The sequence below is a fragment of the Cyprinus carpio genome, chromosome A18, assembly GCF_018340385.1.
Source record: "Cyprinus carpio isolate SPL01 chromosome A18, ASM1834038v1, whole genome shotgun sequence".
NCBI lineage: Eukaryota > Metazoa > Chordata > Actinopteri > Cypriniformes > Cyprinidae > Cyprinus > Cyprinus carpio.
The window spans coordinates 6,860,333-6,881,931 of NC_056589.1; the positions used below are offsets into that span (position 1 = coordinate 6,860,333).

Sequence of the window (21,599 nt, forward strand, 5' to 3'; positions counted from 1 at the left end):
CGTCTGCTAAATGACTAAATGTAAATCTGAGAGCTTTCTGACCCTCCATAGACACAACTAAACTGAAATATTCAAGGCCTAGAAAGGTACCAAGAACATTTGGCAAAATAGTGCATGTGACATCAGTGGTTCAACCGTAATTTTATGAAGCTTTGATAATACTTTTTGTGCGAAAAAAAAAAAAAAAACTTTATTCAACAATACTACTCCCCCGAGTTACCAACTACCGCCATTATCGAGAGTAACACAACACATGCGTGTGCTTTCCTCTGCTCGTAAACGAGGCGCATTGCATGTAAGTTCTTACTGTTCTGAAGAAAAAGGAGTTTGATTTTTTTTTCTCTCTCTTTTTTTTTCGTCTTCTTTATTTTTTTAAAGAAATATTCCAACTAGAACTGCTAATGCCACTTTTGAATAAGCTACTTCCATTGCATCAAAGATAATTAGTTCTACAGGCTGTTAGTGTTGCACATGTACACCTGTGAATTCACAAAGCAATTTATAACAAGCATTCTGTTTCTCTGAAACTGATGAGCTTCATTCAAAGGGTTGTTTGCCACCTGCTGATCTCTTCATATCACATGCAAAAGAAAACTGGGGATAAAAGAGCTCTGACAGAAAGAGTCTCAAACATGCACAGAAACATGTTTTTCAGACCAAATTTAAATTTTGGAAATACTTCACACCCTAGGTTTCTCTAGGGGTCCAGAGGGAAAGAAACCAATAGACTTGAGAATGCAAAAACATGAAAATTAGTTAAGCAGGGATATGCGTAGGGTGGCAAAAATAACGATGGGCTCATTTTTCGCCCACAGCACAACTGCAGTAGACACAACATACGCTCTCTTGCATATGAAAATGAACACAGCAGAAGAGCGCTTCCATTCCGTCATGTTTAATGGGGTGTGCAAAACTACTTCCAACTAACTGCTAGATGGAAAAACGATGCCCGAGCCCATCCAACAAGCTCAGCGAAGGCCTTGGCCTCATTGTTTTCAGAGCAATTTTCATTAAGCTTACAGTGTGCTTTTTATGAAAGCCCTTCCCGCTTCACTGCAACAAACGCAATGTGTTTAGAAGTTTGGGACGGGATAGTTTCTCAACCCTTATTCTTTTCCAAACCTAAATAAAAAGTCTGCTTGAAATTGCGACTTTCATTGGATGAAAGAAAAGCGAGAACAATCAAGTGAAAGCAGCCAGGCTTTTCGTATTTTCTTACGAATCAAAGACGAGAGAAGGCAAAAAAAAAAAAAAGATAGAGCCACTTACATGTGCAGTCGGGTGGTTGTTTGGCTTGGAGGGCTGTTTTAGTGGTTTGATGTGACTGAATCGAAATGCCTAAATGTGTGATAATCCACCAGCAACGATCGCCTTTGAGTAAAGATTCCTAACAATCACCGCCTGCCTATGTCACATTTCTGAGGGATATCTATTCACTGTAAAGAGGACTTTAGCTTTACGGAAGATTTCTGAGACAGTGGAAAAAATTAAATTTAAAGGAAGAATAAAAGGCTTTGCTGCTTCTTTGTTATGGCAGCCAACTGTTTTGTTTCTTGTTATCTCTTCCTTTGGGCCTTGCTGAGAGGAACGGGGAGGGAGGAAAATGCTACGAAGGCTCTCGCAGGTTCCCTCATTACCTAAAAGTAACCGGTGTCAGTCAGGCTTATAGTGGCCTTTCATGTACATGCTGCTTATCGTATTGGTGCAGGTACAGTATCCTCTGGGTCACCTTTGGGTGATTCTGTAACAGTTTTCCTCTTTTGAGCTAAATTTAACTGTACAAAAGACTTATTGCATAATTATTCAGGGTCATGTGTGTGTTATATTGCCTTATAAAGCACAGTAACTTTCAAAGACCACAATAAGTTGGAGTTTCCCATTGGAACTGATCTAGTTGTCTGAAAAACCTGGCATTAAACCATACATATATTATCGGCTCTTTGACAAATGACTTTTGTTCCTCTTTTGTAAGTAGCTTTGTATAAAAGCAAATGTATAAATGCATACATGTAAACAGGAAGTTGTGTTGGCAGACATATAAAAGTATAATAACCAATAGACTTACATTACAGAAAACAGCTGGTCATTTCATCGCAAGATGAAAGTTATTTCACTTGAATAATGTAAGGTGTATCCAAGTGCAATAAGATATTCAATGACAACTAAAACATTTAGGGCAGGACATGATTTATCGAGAGCTGAATGGATTGTGAAATGTGTTTGTTACATGCCAAAATGAAGCCAGGTGATTAGAGGGGAGAGGCTGTGAAAGAAAAAGGGATTTGTGCTGTCAGTCAAAAACAAAATTCATTTCAGAGGCGGAGAAAGACAAACATTGTTTTTCTATATAGAATAATGTGCAGCGATAAACCAGGCCTGTCTCACAAAGTGAGTTAAATTGTTGGTTTAAAGTTGGCAAAACCAATTAAAATCCAGTTTAGATTGGGTTTGGCAGTCTCACGATAAAAACATTCAGTGTCAACTCAGGGTTTGATACTGAGTTTATGTTGAACCCTGCAGCAAGTGAATATGACACTTACTGTACAACAATCAGCCTATGTGAAAGAAAAAAAAAAGACAAGTAAGGTTTTGTCATTTTTACAGCTTTTTATATATCAATTATAAAGCTTTTATTTTATTATACACACTACCATTCAAATGTTTGGAATTATTATTATTATTATTAATAATATTATTATTATTATTAGTGTTGTTGTTGTTGATTTTTTTTTAGTCAAGGATGCATTTATGCATATATATTTATATTGATTCTTTTTTTAAATTGTATGCTGTTCTTTGATCTTTCTATTTACCGATAAATCCTGAGGATAAACAGACAAATAAATAAAATAACCAGCATGACCATGTTCAACACTGATAATAAAAATATTCTTTAGCACCAAATCAGCATATTAACAGGACCATGTGACATTGAAGACTGGAGTAATGATGCTGAAAATTTGCAGTAAAAAATTCAAAATATATTTAAACTGAAAACATTTCTTTTAAATTGCAATAATATTTCATAATATCACTGTCTTTTGCACAGTAGTGTATAGTAAATTTATATTTATTGAAATTAAAAGCTTAGTATTTATTGACAATACTAAGGATTAATAACAATATTTGTATATGCAAGTATGTAACTTGCAATGAATTCGTAATATGCAGCTTAAAATGTAAGCAAATTTTGTAATATAAAATAATATATCAGAAATAATTATATATATATATATATATATATATATATATATATATGTAATATATAATATATATATATATATATACACAATATACACACACACTGTGATTTGTAGAGAGATATATGGGGGTGTGACGACTCTATTGCATCAAATACTATCAACTACTTATACTACGCCCTTCAAGTATGCACTCTTTTGGTGAAGAAAAAGTAGACACGTTTGAGTGTGTAGTAGAAGAGTAGGCAAGCTATGGGACATACAATTACATCACACAATTGCGTCTTAAAAGACCACTCTGTCACACCTGTTACACGCACCCTGTCACTGTAAACTGGCCTGTCAGTCATCTCCTCACATTTAACATCCTCCACATTTCAATTAAATTAACTTCCTACAGTACTGGAGAGAAAAGAAGTAGCTCGTTGATCTGCCAGTCATGGGTCTTTCATGCAGAGAACTCCACTCATATTTTCTGCATAATGATGCATTTAAAAGTTAACGACCAAATAGATGTTTATAAAAGTTGTTATTGTTGTTGTTGATTATTTATTATAAGAATAACATTAAATAAATAGTTTTTACCAGGTTAAATGTTGATTATTAGTAACTCAAACCCCTTTTTGTAAACCTCTCTACCTAACTGTCGATCGCACACATTCGCCACATATGTAGTTCTGGACCGAATCCTTCGCCAAAGCGCAATGGATTGTGGGCAATTTTAGCCATTAGAGTGTGCAAGGATCCACACTTCAAAAATCGACCTGAAGTGAAGTAGTAGACCATCCGGGGACATACTCTTTTCAACATACTATGCTTTGGGACACACTTTTTCTAATCCCACATACTATTTAGGATGGATAGTATGAACATTGAGATGCAGGGATGTTTTTATTTATTTATTTATTTATTTATTTATTTATTCTCACAGTTGATTGATCTAGAATATGTTTGCAATCTTTAACCCAGCAAGAAAAAAAAAAAAAAAAAAAAAAAACTGCAACCTCCCCAGAAGCCAAATGAAGAACAAATACATATATAAAAAGTCCAACAGTCCAACCAGATTTGTGAGACAGGCCTCAAGGATGTGTATTACAATATAAACTGGGTCCATTTTGATTTCATGTTGACTACAAAGCAGCCCACTTGAATGCATTTTTGAAGTTCAAGGACACACGTGGGATTCATGAGATTCGTTCACAATGTGTCTGCACTGTAATTGATGCACACACAGGGGTGATGATAACAAAGAAAGTGGTTTAGTACAGTTGTACTGTATGCATGTGCACACTCGACTTTCCATAGAGGTCTGTTGTAAGCAGTTTCCTAGCAACTGAGGGCCACTGTGCTTTGTTTATACCAACAACAGGTCTTCCCTTCACTGGCATACCCCGCCATCCAGCGCAGAAGGCCTGATCTTATTGAAACTTTCATGAAACAAACATCAATGGGACCTGAGCAGGGCACCAGATGAAACGCATACTCACAGATTCACGCAGGTCAGACATCCGAGTCGGCATGGCTCAAACAATTCAATGACTCCTTCAACGCTTAAAAAAAAGCACAACAAACACATAAACAAATTCTAACGCAGTTGTTTCCTACCAGACACGGATATTTGTAAGGGAAGAAAGAGGAAGGCAAGACACCTGTGGTTTATAAAAGCAACTCGCCTGTGATCTCACCTATCCTGTGTGCTATAAGATCAGGGAGACACAATCACAGCCTGATTGTGTTTACTGTCAAGTTTTTACAATTCTGTGCCTCACACAGATTCTTTGCTTTCAAATGGCACTGCTAGAGCCAAATGTCTCAGAAGACATGAGGGAAATTCAGTTTCCAGATGTGCTCAGAAAGATTTAGTAGAACCACGGTGACCTTCGATAGATGCTATCGATTTAGGGAAGTTGATTTTGCGTGGCTTCCTTCGAAATTAGCATTGTCCACCAAGGACAACGTACCTCATTTCGAGTATGTAGCAGAAGACAAATGCAAATGCGAATGCTGGTGTGTCATGAATGCTAATTACAGTATCGGCACAACATCTGCACAAAACCTCACATGGACTGAGAAATGTCAACATAGCATAATCTCACAAATTAATTAATGGTGCTAATTAACAGCATTTACATCATTGACAAACATCCTGCACAGCAAAATTACAGAAACAAAATTAGCTAAGCTACTTGTTAAATGTTAAAAATGAAGACTGTAGGAGCATAGGTGTGTTTATTTCGAACAAATTCTGAAATGTGGGAAAAAAAATTGTGATATAAGTGACAGATCATCACAAGACTTAGCTAAAATACAAGAAATGTTGGAAACTAGATGGAATTCATTACTACAAACTGGAAAATGTTAAATAACTGCCCTGGACTCCCTACTTATATCTTGCATAGCCTTTGGACTGTATGACAGCATGAGATCATCTTGGCATAATGGCCATCATTCATTCAAATTTCATCTAGTCGGATCCATCATAGATTCACAGTCACTTCAACATGCTCACTGCTTTTGCTGGGGCATTTAGGCAACAATATTCTTAGAGTGATACCTGATTTTTCACCATACTTTTTCCCTCGATGCAGTCGTGCAAGCGACTACTCTTTTTTTCAGTTTTGTTGAATGTGATTAAATCAACAGTTTTTCAGAAGCTGTTAAAGATATTAAATTAGTATTTACAAACAAATGCTCTGCGATAGCACTTCTTGGTTCCTCGGGCGGAATTGGAAATAAGCTGTTTTAAATTAACGCTTAATTAAAATGGAGCTAAAAATGATCAAAACTGATGTGCGGTGTAGAAATACTGCATTAACAAAAGATTGGGGTTTCTTTAGATTATCATCAGAAGTGGTGGATCAAGAGAAACCAATTGACCTGCGGCTGGTTAGTAGATTTGTACTGAATGCAATCACAGCATTTTCCCTTTTAAAGCACAGCTGCATCTTGGCATCTGTGAGATATTAATACTTTTATTCAGCAAGGATGCTTTAAAGGGATAGTTCACTCAAAAATAAAAATACAATGGAAGTCAGTGGCTACCGTCAAAAGTTTGGTCACATTCTTCAAAATATCGTCTTTCGTGTTCAGCAAAATTATGTCTTGCAGAAATTATGTTTTGCAGAATGTAAATTCATGTTACTTTAAAAAAGTAAAAGACTTATGCATAAAATGTGTCGATGTACGTAGTAAATATGTGAGTAATACATCTTTAAATATCTGTAAAATATCTGTATATTGTAAATTATGTATGCATAAATCAATTTACATTGTAAATAACTCCATAATAAAGTAGAAGTAATTACAGGAAGTGCAGTAAAATAAAGGACATGGTTGGGTGTTTCTGTATTATCCAAGGCCTGACTTCATTACAAACACCTAGATCACAAAACAAAAGGGTTAAGTCTACAAAATCCCTCACTTTAACTCAATAAATGCAAATTTATGAAGTTAAGAAATGTGAAAGTAATGATTCAGAAAGGCAGAGTGAAGATCTTGGGTGGTGGTGTAAGTGTTTCCTGAGGCATGTCGTGTGCAGAAAAAAAGAAAGACGTCCTACCTGGATCTCATCAGACGTCAGGCCGCTTTTCATGTCGCTGCTCTTTTTCTTGGGTGGTGGAGGGGCCGGCTTATGAGCAGGGGGGAGGTCAGTCCTGTTGGAAGAAAAAGGAAACAGACTGACACCCGGTACCCAGAGAGAGCTTTCATGTGGCCGTGGCTTAAGCCTTGTGTGAGCACATGTAATGAGGAGTCGTGCCCACGTCTGCCTATCCTGCCTGCCGGGGGTTTGATTGGCATTTCCTTACACTGCCTTTGTTGTAGCCAGTGCCATTTAAGCCGTGCCATTTCAATGGCTCTCACTAGCCACGGAGAGAGAGATAATGAAACTGGATTGTAATGGGCAAAATGGAGAGAAAAGAATGAGAGCATTAGGAAAAGGGGGGTTCGAATTATAGCCCCGCAATGTTCCCATCAATCCCTTAAAGCGTCAGACAGACAGCAAACACACATGGGTCTGATCCATGATGTGAGTCGCAGTAGGGCAGAGATGCACCAGCCATTTGTTACTTAAATGCAGAGTCGCCATCAAACCAGGAGACAACGGGGAACAAAAATGTCATAAAAATTTAAAAATGTCATGCCATGCCTCATGAATTTTACCATAATTTGCAAACAAAGTATAAATTGAAATGTAAAGTTTACACTAGGTCACAAATAACTAGCATCGGGTTAACTTGGCTTGTAAATAACTCAGTACTTAATTTGGTTGTACCATTAACTTGCTGTTTAATTCAAAATTAGTTGAATCAACTCTGAAATCTATAGGCTACTTGAAATGAATCTATATGATATATATATATATATATATATATTAAGATAGTAGGAACATGTTCAGTGAACATTGTTCACCTAATGACCTGTGACTACATGAAATGACGGCTTACTGTACATCCTTTTAAAGGTCCTTAGTATTTATTGATTACTATCAGCTTCTATTCCCTGCTGAAAAAAAAGAAGAAAAAAAACATCTATGAGTAGGCTTGAAAACAAGCTAAAACCAGCCAACCACATTAGGCTGGTTTCAGCTGTTTTTCCATCAGGGTTTTTCTGCTCAAATGGTCCATCGAAAACAACATAACAAGCCATCTCACTTTTTAAGCTAAACCGTGGAGTTTATAAGACTTTTTTTTTTTTTGTAGAAATTTATTTGTAGATGCTTTAGATGTATAGAACAAATCTGTAGTTCTGCATCATTGTCTGTACTGTATGTTTTAGGTGGAAAACTTGCAGAAAACTTGTCCATGATGTAGGCTAAGAAATATTTGTCAGTTGCATACTATTTGACATACAGGACAACAAACCTCATTGACTGAAGTGAATGAAAAGTAATATTCAGCAGTGCGTTTACATATATGGATTTATTTAAATGTTTCAGCTTGACATACCATACAAACATTTTTTTTTTTTTTTTTTTTTTACAATTAATTGAAACAAAACATCTGAATGCATCTTCAACGCATAGTGAGAGCAGCTGAGAAAATCGATGGTGTCTCCCTCCCCTCCCTCCAGGACATTTATGGAACCCGTCTCACCCGTAAAGCCCTCTGTATCGCAGGTGATCCCACTCACCTGTCACACAGCTTCTTCAGTCTGCTGCCATCAGGGAGGAGACTGCAGAGTCTCCAGGCCAGGACCAGCAGACTGAAGGACAGCTTCATTCATCAGGCTGTCAGGAAGCTGAACTCCCTCCCTCCCTTGCCCCCCTCCCTTCTTTTTCCTCAGGCACCACTGAACTCTGAACCTCAGTCCCATCCCCCAATCCCATTCCACCCCCCCCCCCCCCCCCAGCTCCCATTAACAAACTGGGACCTGCACCAGACACTTTGTACAGCATTGGTCTGCTCACTACTTCATTTAGCAGTTAACTGACCTTATTCAACTACCTCTTCTGTCAGTTTAAATAAAGGACTGCTCTACACTTCAATCAGACTGAATAAGCTCTTTTGCAATACAGTCATTATATCTGCACCGTTTACTTCACTGGTTTGCGCTATATCTGCCATGTGCCTTGTGCACCTTTACTTATCTTTCTTTATACATGACCTATTTGTATAGTGGTACTTTATATTTTATTATCTGTATTTAAAATTCTACTGTTAGTGTTATCTGTATGCACCAAGGGTCTGAGAGTAACACAATTTCAATTCTCTGTATGTATGTACTGTACATGTGGAAGAATTGACAATAAAGCAGACTTGACTTGACTCTGAAAGAACTGGTTTGCATAAATGAATCTGATGTTCCATCACTTTTAGCGAGTGACTGTTGTGGTAATGCATTACAAATAACATGAGTTACGAAATCAGAATACCTCTTTTTTCCCAAGTAACTAGTAAAATAGGACATAAAACAGCTATCCTGTCCCTATTTGAGAGAATAATAATGATATAAATATAAAATAAAATTCTGTCATAATTTACTCACTCTCATGTCAGTATCTTTATGAACTTTTTTAAGCTTGAACATTTCGTTTGTGTGGACCTATAGATGGACAAAAAGGATGCAATATTATTACAAATGATTATTGAAAATAATAAATAAATCCTCTGTGTTTTTCAATATTTCCTTTTTCTGCGTTTTCTTTTTTGTTTTATGTGCATATTGCCGTATGGTTGGTGTGTTCTTTTGTGTATTTATTTATTTATTATTTTTTTTAATAATCATTTGTAATAATATTGCATCCTTTTTGTCCATCTATAGGTCCACACAAACAAAATGTTAAAGCTTAAAAGTTCATAAAGATAGTGACATGACAGTGAGTAAAGTATGACAGAATTTTATTTTATATTTATTATTATTATTATTATTATTATTATTATTATTATTATTATTATTATTATTATTTTGTCACATACAGTACAAACTCTATAAATATGTAAATAATAAATATTCTGGAACCTATCATGGCCAAACAGATTTCTGCATGATGAAACAAATTATGCACAATTATGATGATAAAGTGCACTGTTTTACACCGAACTGTTGAATGGTTTTATGCTGAAATTCATACAACAACCCAGTTCATTTTATTAGTTGACATGAAAAATAATTCTAAAGCATTTATTAATCTTAGTTCATTTTAATGCCAGCATTTACTAATGCATTATTAAAGTCAAAAGTTGTAATATTATTTAATGGACCTAAGCTAACATGAACTATTAATAAACATTTTTTTTTTTTACAACTTTCACAAAGGCTAATAAACACTGCAGCAAATTCATTGCTCATTGTTAATTAACGATAGTTAATGCATTGACTCACAATAAGTAATGAGACTGTTAACACTTTAAATTAGGGTACACTATTAAATATTAACTAATTTAAGAATAAGAATATTGGCTGATTATTAGTACTTATAAAATTAAAAATGTATGCCTTATTCTGCATCACCATATTTTAAATCCCTACTCAATACCAAAACATAACTACTACTAGAGCTACCTTACTTAATATCAGTAAGCAGCTAATTAGGATTTTATTGAGGAAAAATATTAGTTAATAGTGAATATGTGTTCCCTGATCTAAAGTGTTACCGTCACAGTTGTGCAATGCACAAATATTTAGTAGCGCGTTTGGCTAGACTGTAAATTATGCATTGCAGTGGTTACACTGCAGATAGCATTTAATTAGTCGCTGTTTAAGCCAAACCACCTCTCTCATAACACTTCAGCACACCTGGGCCTTGGCACACACCTGATGTGGTTCTGGAGAGTTCATGCAAACACCCGATATTCAATTACTTCAAATAAGTCACTGAGTATAGCAAAAAGTGTAGAACGACATCTGGTGAGTCATAAACTCTCCAATTTTCTGCACTGTAATTTCATTCATAAAGCCTAAAAATTCAAATAAAAGCCATTTCCCAGAGGAGAACTCAGACAAAACTCAAAAGCAGATGTCAAACTGCCACACACACATACACACAAGCTTGCGCACGTAAGCATACATGCTCCCACGCAAGATGTTACAAGAATGTGGGTGCATACACAAACGCACATCTGCGCGCATACATACATACACAGACGCTGCTCTAATAAATTTTTGGGTGTCATTATTTGCATATATAGACCCAAATAATTCTCTCTGACAGGTGAGCTGTGCAGGAGTTGCCATCTAATTTCCAGAAAGAGGAAAGCTCTTTCCTCAAACATGTTTAGCAGTCAGACATCATTCCGCTTATTCTGACAAGATGTCTGTGCTGATAGATAATGAAGCACAGTCTCTCTCTCTCTCTCTCTCTCTCTCTCTCTCTCTCTCTCTCTCTCTCTATATATATATATATATATATATATATATATATATATATGTATGTGTGTGTGTGTGTGTTTTTTTTTTTTTTTTTTTTTCAAAATTAGAGAAAGGGAAAGAAAGGCAGTATAACTCTTCCACATTTTACACAATGCACTAAAAAATGTACATAGAGGCAATCATGCCACCTCATGCCGCTGTCGAGTTGCAAGACCTTTCCACGAGGTCAACGGGCTCTGTAAAGTCAGGGCTGCTTTGCGCATGAGTGCCTCTCTCCATTTCTTCTTTTATACATATGACTTCCACTTCCTATCACCTTGTATCACACCAGAACTGTATGGCACACGACAACACACACAGCCTGTATAAACTCTAACTGGAGATAAACACACATACATAGTCAGAATTGAAAAATAATAATAATAATAAAATAAATAAATAATAAATTGCATATAGAAAAATCAAGCAAATTTTTAAATCATTACGGCTTTTTTCAGTATAATATTATTATGCAAATTTCTAAATACGCATTCTCATTACTGTAATATACGGAAGCCTGTTTCTGCCACAGAATGAATGAATGAATGAATAAAATAAAATAAATAAATAGATAAATGAAATAATTGCAACATTTTATCAATTTGAACTAAGTTAATATATAGCAATTATGATTTTTGTTTCTTAGAATTGCTAGATATAAACTAAGTTGATATATGGAATTTTTGAAATATTTTTTCAATTTGATATTTGTGAGATGTTAACTGTTATTTTAATTTGTACTTTATCTCGCTATTTACATTTACAATTCTGCATTGTAAATTTTTTTCCTCATAATTCTGAGTTTACATCTCATAATTCTGAGTTTAAAGTAATTATTTATTTATTTATTTTTATTCAGTGTCAGAAACAGGCTTCCCTAGTAATACAAAGCATCCAAAGTTTTTTTTTTTTCCTTCTCTTCTCATTTTTACTGTTCTTAAACATTTTACATTATGGTTAAGTGAATGCGAAGGGACTGCATGGTTAAGTGTCATTACAATAATAGCTTTATGAGCTTAAAAATATGCAAAACATTTTCTTTAAACTTTGCACTTATTTCTTTTGATGTTGGGCTGAAAAGTCTTGACACGTTCTTGACAGTTTTTTTGACATTCACCCGGACAAAATCGCACGCACAATGTGTTGAAAGCCTAAGAGTCCAATACAAAGGTTGTTGTAGTTTTGTTGTGTGTTTAAACGTCTATGTGATTTGTTATAGGGGATAATAATAATAAAGGTTGTTTATTTGGTTGATGATTTTTTGGGAAGTCCATAAGAATCAACAAAATCCATAAGAATCATTTTGATGTAAGTAAATAGTACTGACTGACAGTTCATTTCAACAGCGTTTAAAGTAAGCATGTTGCAAAGCTGAAATGATGCTCTAATAAGTATTAAATACATAGTAGACACAAATGTACTATCTACTATCAAACATTTTAAAAACAGCTTTCATGTTGGACAGTGTTGGGAAGTAGTGATGCCGTAGCTCAGCTGCTTCATAATAGTGGAGCTTTTCTAGTCTCAAGTTACTTTCCTATAAAGTTGGTGTAGTGTGACAAAAAAAAAAAAAAAAAAAACTCTGTTTAATTTTAAGGGGAAAATAAGTTGATTTTAAATTTCATGGCATCAACACATCTCAAAAAAGTTGGGACAAGGCCATGTTTACCATTGTGTGGCATCCCCTCTTCTTTTTATAACAGTCTGCAAACATTTACAATTGGGGACTGAGGAGACAAGTTGCTCAAGTATAAGAATAGGAATGTTGTCCCATTCTTGTCTAATACAGGCTTCTAGTTGCTCAACTGTCTTAGGTCTTCTTTGTCGCATCTTTCTCTTTATGATGCACCAAATGTTTTCTATAGGTGAAAGATCTGGGCCCGGTTTCCCGATAACGCTCACTCTTATCGCGCTAAGAATACTCGAAAGATATATCTTACCAAAGTTGTTTATGTTCCTAAGTGTGTTCCCCGAAGTGTCCCTTAGGAAGCTTCTTAAGACGCTGCCTCTTAAGTTCGACGTTACAAAGGCGCTGTCCCAAGTGAAGGTGCTGAATAAGTTGGCATCGATTGCTCAGGAATCGATTTTCAACTTCATGCGAAAGTGCATTACGGCGTTAAGAAAGACAACACGTTCTATGCAAATAAAACATTCCTCAAATTATTCCAGTAACATTTATTTTAACATAGTTTAAGTTATCCGTAAAATATAGACTATTAATTAAATTATCAAAATATTGTCAGTAATATGTTCACACGATATGTGTGTGACGGGTAGACGAACCGGGTATCCCCTCGCTAACCATCCACCCTCCTTATCCCGTTGTGCCACTTGTGCCGCTTCTTGACATGGGTTTAACGACTTCTAAAAATTATGTAATACACTTTTATATTAATGGTAAGGTACTTTACAATCAGAATTCCCCGGCATGGCACAGAAGGGCGTTGGTGACAGTGTGGACACACCGAGGTCTTGTTTAGGCCGTAGCCCTCTCCCACGACCTCGATGAAGCTCCCTGTAGCAAAAAACCTTAGCGCTGCAAGCAGCTGGACTTCAGGGCTTAAAGCAAAATTCCGCCGCGTTAGCCTGGCAAGCGCCAGGTCTGAGAAGGTCCAGCAGCTCCATAATGAGTTGTCTTGGGAGGCGATTTTTTTTAATATAGCACGTCAGGCAAAATGTCAAAAGTTCTGTCGAAAAAAAAAATTGTCATGGACTAAACGGCTCCGCGGCCGGCGCCGTCTTGATTCAATACAAGGACACGTTGGATCGCTGCCATAGTTGGTCGCTTACTGGACACCACCATGCTTACCCATTTATAGATCTTAGCCATTTAGAGCCAAATTGTTTGCCCGATTTTAATTATCAAAAGTGATTGCCAATTTAAACGCTTTAATGATATTACGAAATAGCCTAGGCTAATTACCACCATATTAGTTCTGATACCAAATAAAGTCAACTTCATAAATAGGCCTGTACAGAGGCGTGTCTACGTGGTGGACACGCCTCTGTACACCACATACACCGGCCCCCCCTGAAATTTGGCTGGCCATCCCAGGTGCCCCCCCCACCCAACCCCCCCCCCCCACCACCACCACCACCACCACCAGATGTCTTGCGATAGACTTGTTTTAAGTAAATTTCTAACTGCATCTGGCAGTGGCGGATCCTGGCATGTGTAGCTGCCTACGGCCGCTTTCTTCTCCACTATATACTTAATTTTAGGCTGTTTCTATAGCGTGACATTTGACATATTGAGAGTGCATAATGTTACGTAATCCATGTAATGTGCGAGCACGAATCTCCACAAGTGGATTTCCTTCACTCACACAAAACTGTATGTGTGCTTTTAAATATACATTGTTCTTTTATGAATTGGCTCTGCTTTTGCTCAGAGATTACGTGTATGCTCAAACGTTCTTACATCACTGAAGACTAGAAGCGCCTTTTTTTCTAATTCAGATGAGGAGTAGGCTTATCTCATTAAATGGAAGCAAGCTGATTATAGTCAGCCTTAGTTATTTATTTTATTAATAGCCTTCTTATTTTAGTGCTTAACTTATAAATATGAATTTATTCAATTGTTTTATTAAGTGCATTTGTATTTTGTTGTTTTTGTATATAGTTTTGCAATAAAAGCGTATTAACCAGGTTCCAGAAATTATCACTGAGGGTGCTTCTAAAATTAGTAGGGGTGCTCTAGTCTTAATGCCCATTTTCACATATTTTCTCCCGTCTATTGCTTTGGTCATCATTGTGTCAATCACTGCTACTTCGAGAGTGAATCCCACATAAATATGCAGCTTACGAATGGTCCAGACCAACCTTACGAAAGTGTGACTTACAGAAGATATACTTAGCGTACGAACGTGTCGGGAAACGTGCCATAACATTAAGAGAGAGGTTAAGGAATAGGTTAAGAACTACTTAGCGATAAGAACGTTTTGGGGAACCTGGCCCTGGACTGTAGGCTGGCCATTTCAGTACCCAGATCCTTCTTCTATGCAGCCATGATGTTGTAATTGATGCAGTATGTGGTCTGGCATTGTCATGTTTGAAAATGCAAGTTCTTCCCTTACAGAGACAATGTCTGGATGGGAGCATATGTTGTTCTAGAACTTGGATATACCTTTCAGCATTGATGGTGCCTTTCCAGATGTGTAAGCTGCCCATGCCACACGCACCCATGCAACCCCATACCATCAGAGATGCAGGCTTCTGAACTGAGCGCTGATAATAACTTGGGTTGTCCTTGTCCTCTTTAGTCCAGATGACATGGTGTCCCAGTTTTCCAAAAATAACTTCAAATTTTGATTTGTCTGACCACAGAACAGTTTTCCACTTTGCTACAGTCCATTTTAAATGAGCCTTGGCCCAGAGAAAATGGCTGCGCTTCTGGATCATGTTTAGATATGGCTTTTTTTGACCTATAGAGTTTTAGCCAGCAATGGCATGGCGGATTGTGTTCACCGACAATGTTTTCTGGAAGTATTCCTGAGCCCATGTTGTTATTTCCATTACAGTAGCATTCCTGTATGTGATGCAGTGCCGTCTAAGAGCCCGAAGATCACGGGCATCCAGTATGGTTTTCCGGCCTTGACCCTTACGCACAGAGATTGTTCCAGATTCTCTGAATCTTTGGATGTTATTATGCACTGTAGATGATGATAACTTCAAAGTCTTTGCAATTTTTCTCTGAGAAACTCCTTTCTGATATTGCTCCACTATTTTTCGCTGCAGCATTGGGGGAATTGGTGATCCTCTGCCCATCTTGACTTCTGAGAGACACTACCACTCTGAGAGGCTCTTTTTATACCCAATCATGTCTCCAATTGACCTAATAAGTTGCAAATTGGTCCTCCAGCTGTTCCTTATATGTACATTTAACTTTTCCAGCCTCTTTTTGCTCCCTGTCCTAACTTTTTTGGAATGTGTAGCTCTCATGAAATCCAAAATGAGCCAATATTTGGTACATGACATTTCAAAATGTCTCACTTTCAACATTTGATATGTTATCTATATTCTACTGTGAATAAAATATAAGTTTATGAGATTTGTAAATTATTCCATTCCTTTTTTACTCACAATTTGTACAGTGTCCCAACTTTTTTGGAATCGGGTTTGCATAAAGCAGGTACTTTTTTTTTAGTTGAGTGAGCTTAGGCAAAAATAAAAAATAATCCTCCTTAAGCTCTCTCTAGTAGCTTTGGGAGTCAGAATCATCGTTGGCAAATTGGTTTGTTTGCAGGGTTCATGTACACTAACTTAATGAAAAACAACAACAACAAAACCATTTAGGTAAATGCTGCTATTCATCACTGTTCTAAACAAATGTAAAAGGTTTTACTATCTGTTCAAGTTTAATGCTATCATCCTAACTAAAATATTAATTGATTAATGTGCCTAGGAAGCCTTAAAAGACTAGTTCACTCTAAAATAAAATTTGCATGCATTTATAATGATGAGGCCAAATTGGATGATGAGATTTTACATGAATAATGGCTTAAATTTCAGTCTATATCAAGATTTTTGAAGACTTGGAATATAGTGCACAAGTCGTCTGGAGCACTGGTACTTTCATGGTGCTTTTTCGTCATTATGGAGCTTTCGCAACTCCAGTCCTCATTCACTTTTATTATTTTGAAAGGAATAGCCAGTATATTTCTCAATATTTCTCAGAAATTCCCCTTTTGTGTTCCATGGAAGAAGGAAAAAAGTCATACGGATGTGACAGATTTTTAATTTTTTAGGCAACAGTTCATTTAAAATGCTGTCTAGGTAGCTCACTAGGTTTTGGAACAGCTAGAGAGAATGTTTGTGTGTGTGTGAGAGAGAGAAACAGAGACTTGCAGAGGGATAAGCCTTGACAGGCAGTGTCACTTCCAGATGCACCATTATCTTTCTTCAAAGGGACAAAATAATAAAAGGCAGCTAAATAATTCAGAAACTCTCCTTTCCAGCTTCATCTTTTCAAAGAAAAAGATCACACCCTCTTTGATCCCATTTTATATTCCATGCACTTGCTCTATTGAGACAATTTATGTAATTATTGATCCAATTAGACTTGGTTTACCTTTTTTTCCCCTTATTGGGCATCAAGCAGAGATACAGAATAGTGCTTTAATTGAAATGTGTACCAGGTATGAATCACAGCGCTGAACAGTTGATTTGGCTACTAAAATACACCAGAAAAGAAAGGCCCCAGACACAACAAGTGGAAAATAACACATAACACATCAGGTCTGTTGAATTTCAACTGCATTGGTTCAAATGGCACACCATACTCTAACAATCTTATATTTGATAAATGCAGACAATTACTCTTAACACTTCTTTAAATAAAAATGAAATTAACTCCATAAACAGGAAAATAACAGTTAACAAATTAGTTGGTTTGTCATCACCTAAAAGCAAAATCATTGTAGGATTTATGACACTTCGATGTAATTAAGCCACAGATAACAAACACACACACACACACAGAGAGAGAGAGAGAGAGAGAGAGAGAGAGAAATCTATCTGAAAAAAAAAAACACTGCACACTTCACACCATAGTAAAGGCGTAATCAAGCCAAATAATGCCTTTTATCTGCATTTGTAATAAAATAACACAAACACATCTGCTGCCAGCCGAGGACTTAATTTCATAACAGTAAGTTATGAAACAGTGAGAACTTAATTTCATTAACAGTAAGCCAATAAGAATCCCTGAGTAAACACATTTTTGTACATGGTGTGCATTTTGATGTTAGGCAAGTTCTTGGAGGTTAACAACTACAAATCCATAGACTGTGTCTAATGCAAATGTGAATCCAGTCTTCCATTAGGTAGGATTTAAAGTATTCTGACATGAACTGGCCTACAGGTTGACTGGTGCATCCAAATACGTGAACCAGCATGAATGGTGATGTAGCCATTGTTGCCAGGAGACATAAGAGTGTAGGTTTTCACGAGGATGTCTGGTCACCTTCATGACATGCCCTTCTTGTAGATCTATCTGCTACGAAAGGCTTAGGGCAGCTTAAGAGGTGATATTTGACAGGGATAGATAGAAAAACATCTAATCCTGCTCTGAAAAGAGTAATCTATGATAAAGTGTTAGGAAGAAGGGGGAGAGACAGAAAAAAAACAAAAGGAAAATTACTTTCTGGAATCAGTCGAGAGATGCCGTCTAAATCTGAGGAGAAGAAGAGAAGGTTTAAATAAAAGTTTTATTTTTTGTTTTTACAATCAGAGCTGCAACCTAGCCTGTCACTGTTTATCTTGTGTTTCTTTAGGACTTCAGGTCCAGATCTCCATGGGCAGGATGTGAATTGAGGCCAGTCTCCTGCACCTTCATTGATCTCTGTTGATCACAATCTTATTTGGTAATTTGAATGCTAATGGCACTTCTAATTGTGCAACAGGGGAACGCAATCTGATATGGAGGAGCCAATGAACGATCCAGCAAATTTCAGGTGCTGTGAAATCTCTTCAAGAGCACCTGAAGCAGATCCATATTGTTGTCTTTGGCTTATAATCAACCCTGTCATTGCCCTGTCACTGTAACATTCTCCCTGCTAGTGCACGGAAGTTAAATTAATGCAGCACAGCCTTTAATATCACTTCAGCTCTGGTTGTCAGAAGTCAATACCAGCACACTTATGGGCCAAACTGCTCTCAAAAATCAAATAGTGCCACATTATTATCATACACTAACACATTTAGAATCAATAAAAAATAGACTGCATTGATTATATACCGCTGTGTCAACATAAAATGAATTATCACAAACTCATCCCTAGAGATAGAAATTATGCTTTATTGCATTATGCCTTTATCTGTTCTCACAGACTGCCCATCCATTGAAAACTGAATCACAGTGATTGACTCTTTGAACTGCCAGCAGCATGATCAGAGACCAACTGTTATGTGTCATTTAGACCTCCATGAGAACTGAGAATTATGGGAATTATTATAACTATTTCTGACACACATCATATTAAAGCCATCAAAAGGGACTGAGTTTACATACTCTTACAAATATCTGTTATTACTCTGAACAGCTTTGATTTGTACTTTACCTTGATTGTAAAACCACTCCAGTATGACTTGAATCACTGTATAAATATTACACTGAATGACACAATCCTCTGTAAAGAATACACTCTTCATTTTAAATGATCATGAAACATCAAGAAACATTCCCCAAACTCAGCATGATTGTTATATTATATTGTTACAATATATAATACTATTATATTATATACTACCTATTTTACCTTTTTGTTTCCTATATATATATATATATATATATATACAGTATATATATCATAAAGTTACAGGTCATAAGTTTGGAAACATTACTATTTTTAATGTTTTTGAAAGAAGTTTCTTCTTACAGAAAAAAAAAAATTAATATTGTGATATATTATTACAATTTTAAATAATTGTTTTTACATTTATTATACTTTAAATTATCATTTATTTCTGTGATGCAAAGCTGAATTTTTAGGATCATTATCACATGATCCTTTAGAAATCATTCTAATATGATGATTCATTATCAAAGGTTGGAAACAGTTCTGCTGCTTAATATTTTTTTCAGAACATGTGATACTTTTTTAGGATACTTTGATGAATAAAAAGTAAAAAAAAAAAAAAAGCAAGCTATGTTTTTTAAAATATAAATATTTTGTAATAACAATATACACTACTGGTCAGTAATTTGGGGGTCAGTATTTTTTTTTTTTTTTTTTTAATAAAATCAATGCTTTTATTCAGCAAGGATGTGTTAAATTGATAAAAAGTCATGGTAAAGAAAATATATTATTAGAATATATATTATTAGAATTTTTTTGTTTTTTTTTTTGAATAAATACAGTTCTTTTTAACCTTTTATTCATCAAATATATTAGACAGCAGAACTGTTTCCAGCACTCATAAATAAATCAGAATATTAGAATGATTTCTAAATGATCATGTGATAGACTGGATGTTACATGTGACACTGAAGGCTGGAGCAATGATGCTGAAAATTCAGCTTTGCATCACAGGATTGAATTATTTTTTTTATAGTATATTCAAATAGAAAACTATTATTTTAAGTTGTAATGATGTTTCACGTGACACTGAAGACCGGAGTGATGCGGAGAATAGTAAATGAGGTATTTTTGAGGATTAAATTGTTCTCACTTGTTTTTGAAGGAATAGTAATGTTTCCAAACTTTTGACCTGCACTGTATATTATATATATATATATATATATATATATATATAGATATATATATATATATATCTAATATATATATATATATATATATACACACATATATTCATCCATATCATCCATATGTATTATTATTTTATTTATTTATTTTTTGCAAAAAAAGTGAGAAATGTCATTACCATTACACCAAATTCTACTTACAGCAATAATTTGAGGAAGTTCTTTATTTTATTTTTTATTATTTTATTTTTTTAATCTCATGTAGTTAAAACAGTTCCTAATATAATTACATACATAGACAAGCACAGCTACGACAGCTCACTAAAACACCAGCAACAAGCAGCACCAGATGAGGACCACTGTTCACCAGGGACTCATTTTCTGGACATGCAGATAGAAACATGCTTGCAAGCAACACAGGAAGAGAAAAGAGACAAACAGAGTTTAGGAAGATGTGCTTTAGCATATTGAGCAGAGTTTGCAGTGTGGGTAAGTGTAAATTAGTTTTAGTTTTAAAAAGTAAAACTAGATGAGAATCATCTTGAGGAATGATTCTTACACAAATAACTTTTCATCAAAAGAGTGCATGATGAAAGTGCACACTTCAAAAAGCTCAACTTTGTAGCTTGCACACATCATTTAGGCCTTTCTTCATCTCTGGCTACTGCAAAGTCATCAAAAAACTGTACTGTGTTTGTGGTCTGGTTAAAACTATTAAAACTTTAGCTGGAGAGTATAAGGAATTCATTCAAACCTTTCTTCTTCTTCTTTTCTACAAATCTAGGAGAGACAGGGGAGTGTTCTACCTATTTTAGTTCAACATCTGTGCTTTTTTGCACCTCATGTCTCAAACTTTGATATACAGTAGGTGGCCAACCAGAACGTGCTTTCTACCACTGTATTGTAATGTATTTGCAGCATTTGACAGATGAGTGGTGCTTTAACCACAAGTTATCAAGCGAACGCTTAAAAGTGCATTTTCACAAATCCGTCAGCTTTGCCTCGCCTATGTTACATTTGACGGCTGCAGTCGGCAGAAAATGAAAGAAAAACACTGTAGACCTAGATAAAATATTTCATCCATCAATGAAAATTTAGTACTTATGAAGTTATGTTCATTTCTCATTTAGAACAAATTTAAGATAAGATAATAATGACAATGAACATTATATGACTCTTACATGTACGCTTCTCATAATTAGTGAATATGCAGATAAACAGCCTTTTAATTAACAGAGTAGAATAATCATGGCTGACTGTAAGACATGCAAACATTAAAAAAAAAAAAAAAAAAAAAAGTAGGTTGTGTGAAAGAAAAGCTGTTAGTTTTTGTGCAAGAAAGGATG

The 21,599-nt window shown here is 35.6% G+C and overlaps 1 protein-coding gene across 4 annotated transcripts in view; it reads right to left on the reverse strand.

Annotated features, from left to right (window-relative positions):
* The window catches only part of LOC109110339 (nectin-1-like), a 210,045-nt gene that overhangs the window by 37,054 nt on the left and 151,392 nt on the right, over window positions 1-21,599 (reverse strand). For all 4 annotated transcript variants that reach the window (XM_042774918.1, XM_042774917.1, XM_042774919.1 and 1 more), the window contains one exon: window positions 6,760-6,853. In XM_042774918.1, the coding sequence (XP_042630852.1) occupies window positions 6,760-6,853 (94 nt within the window). The remainder of the gene's footprint in view (window positions 1-6,759; window positions 6,854-21,599) is intronic.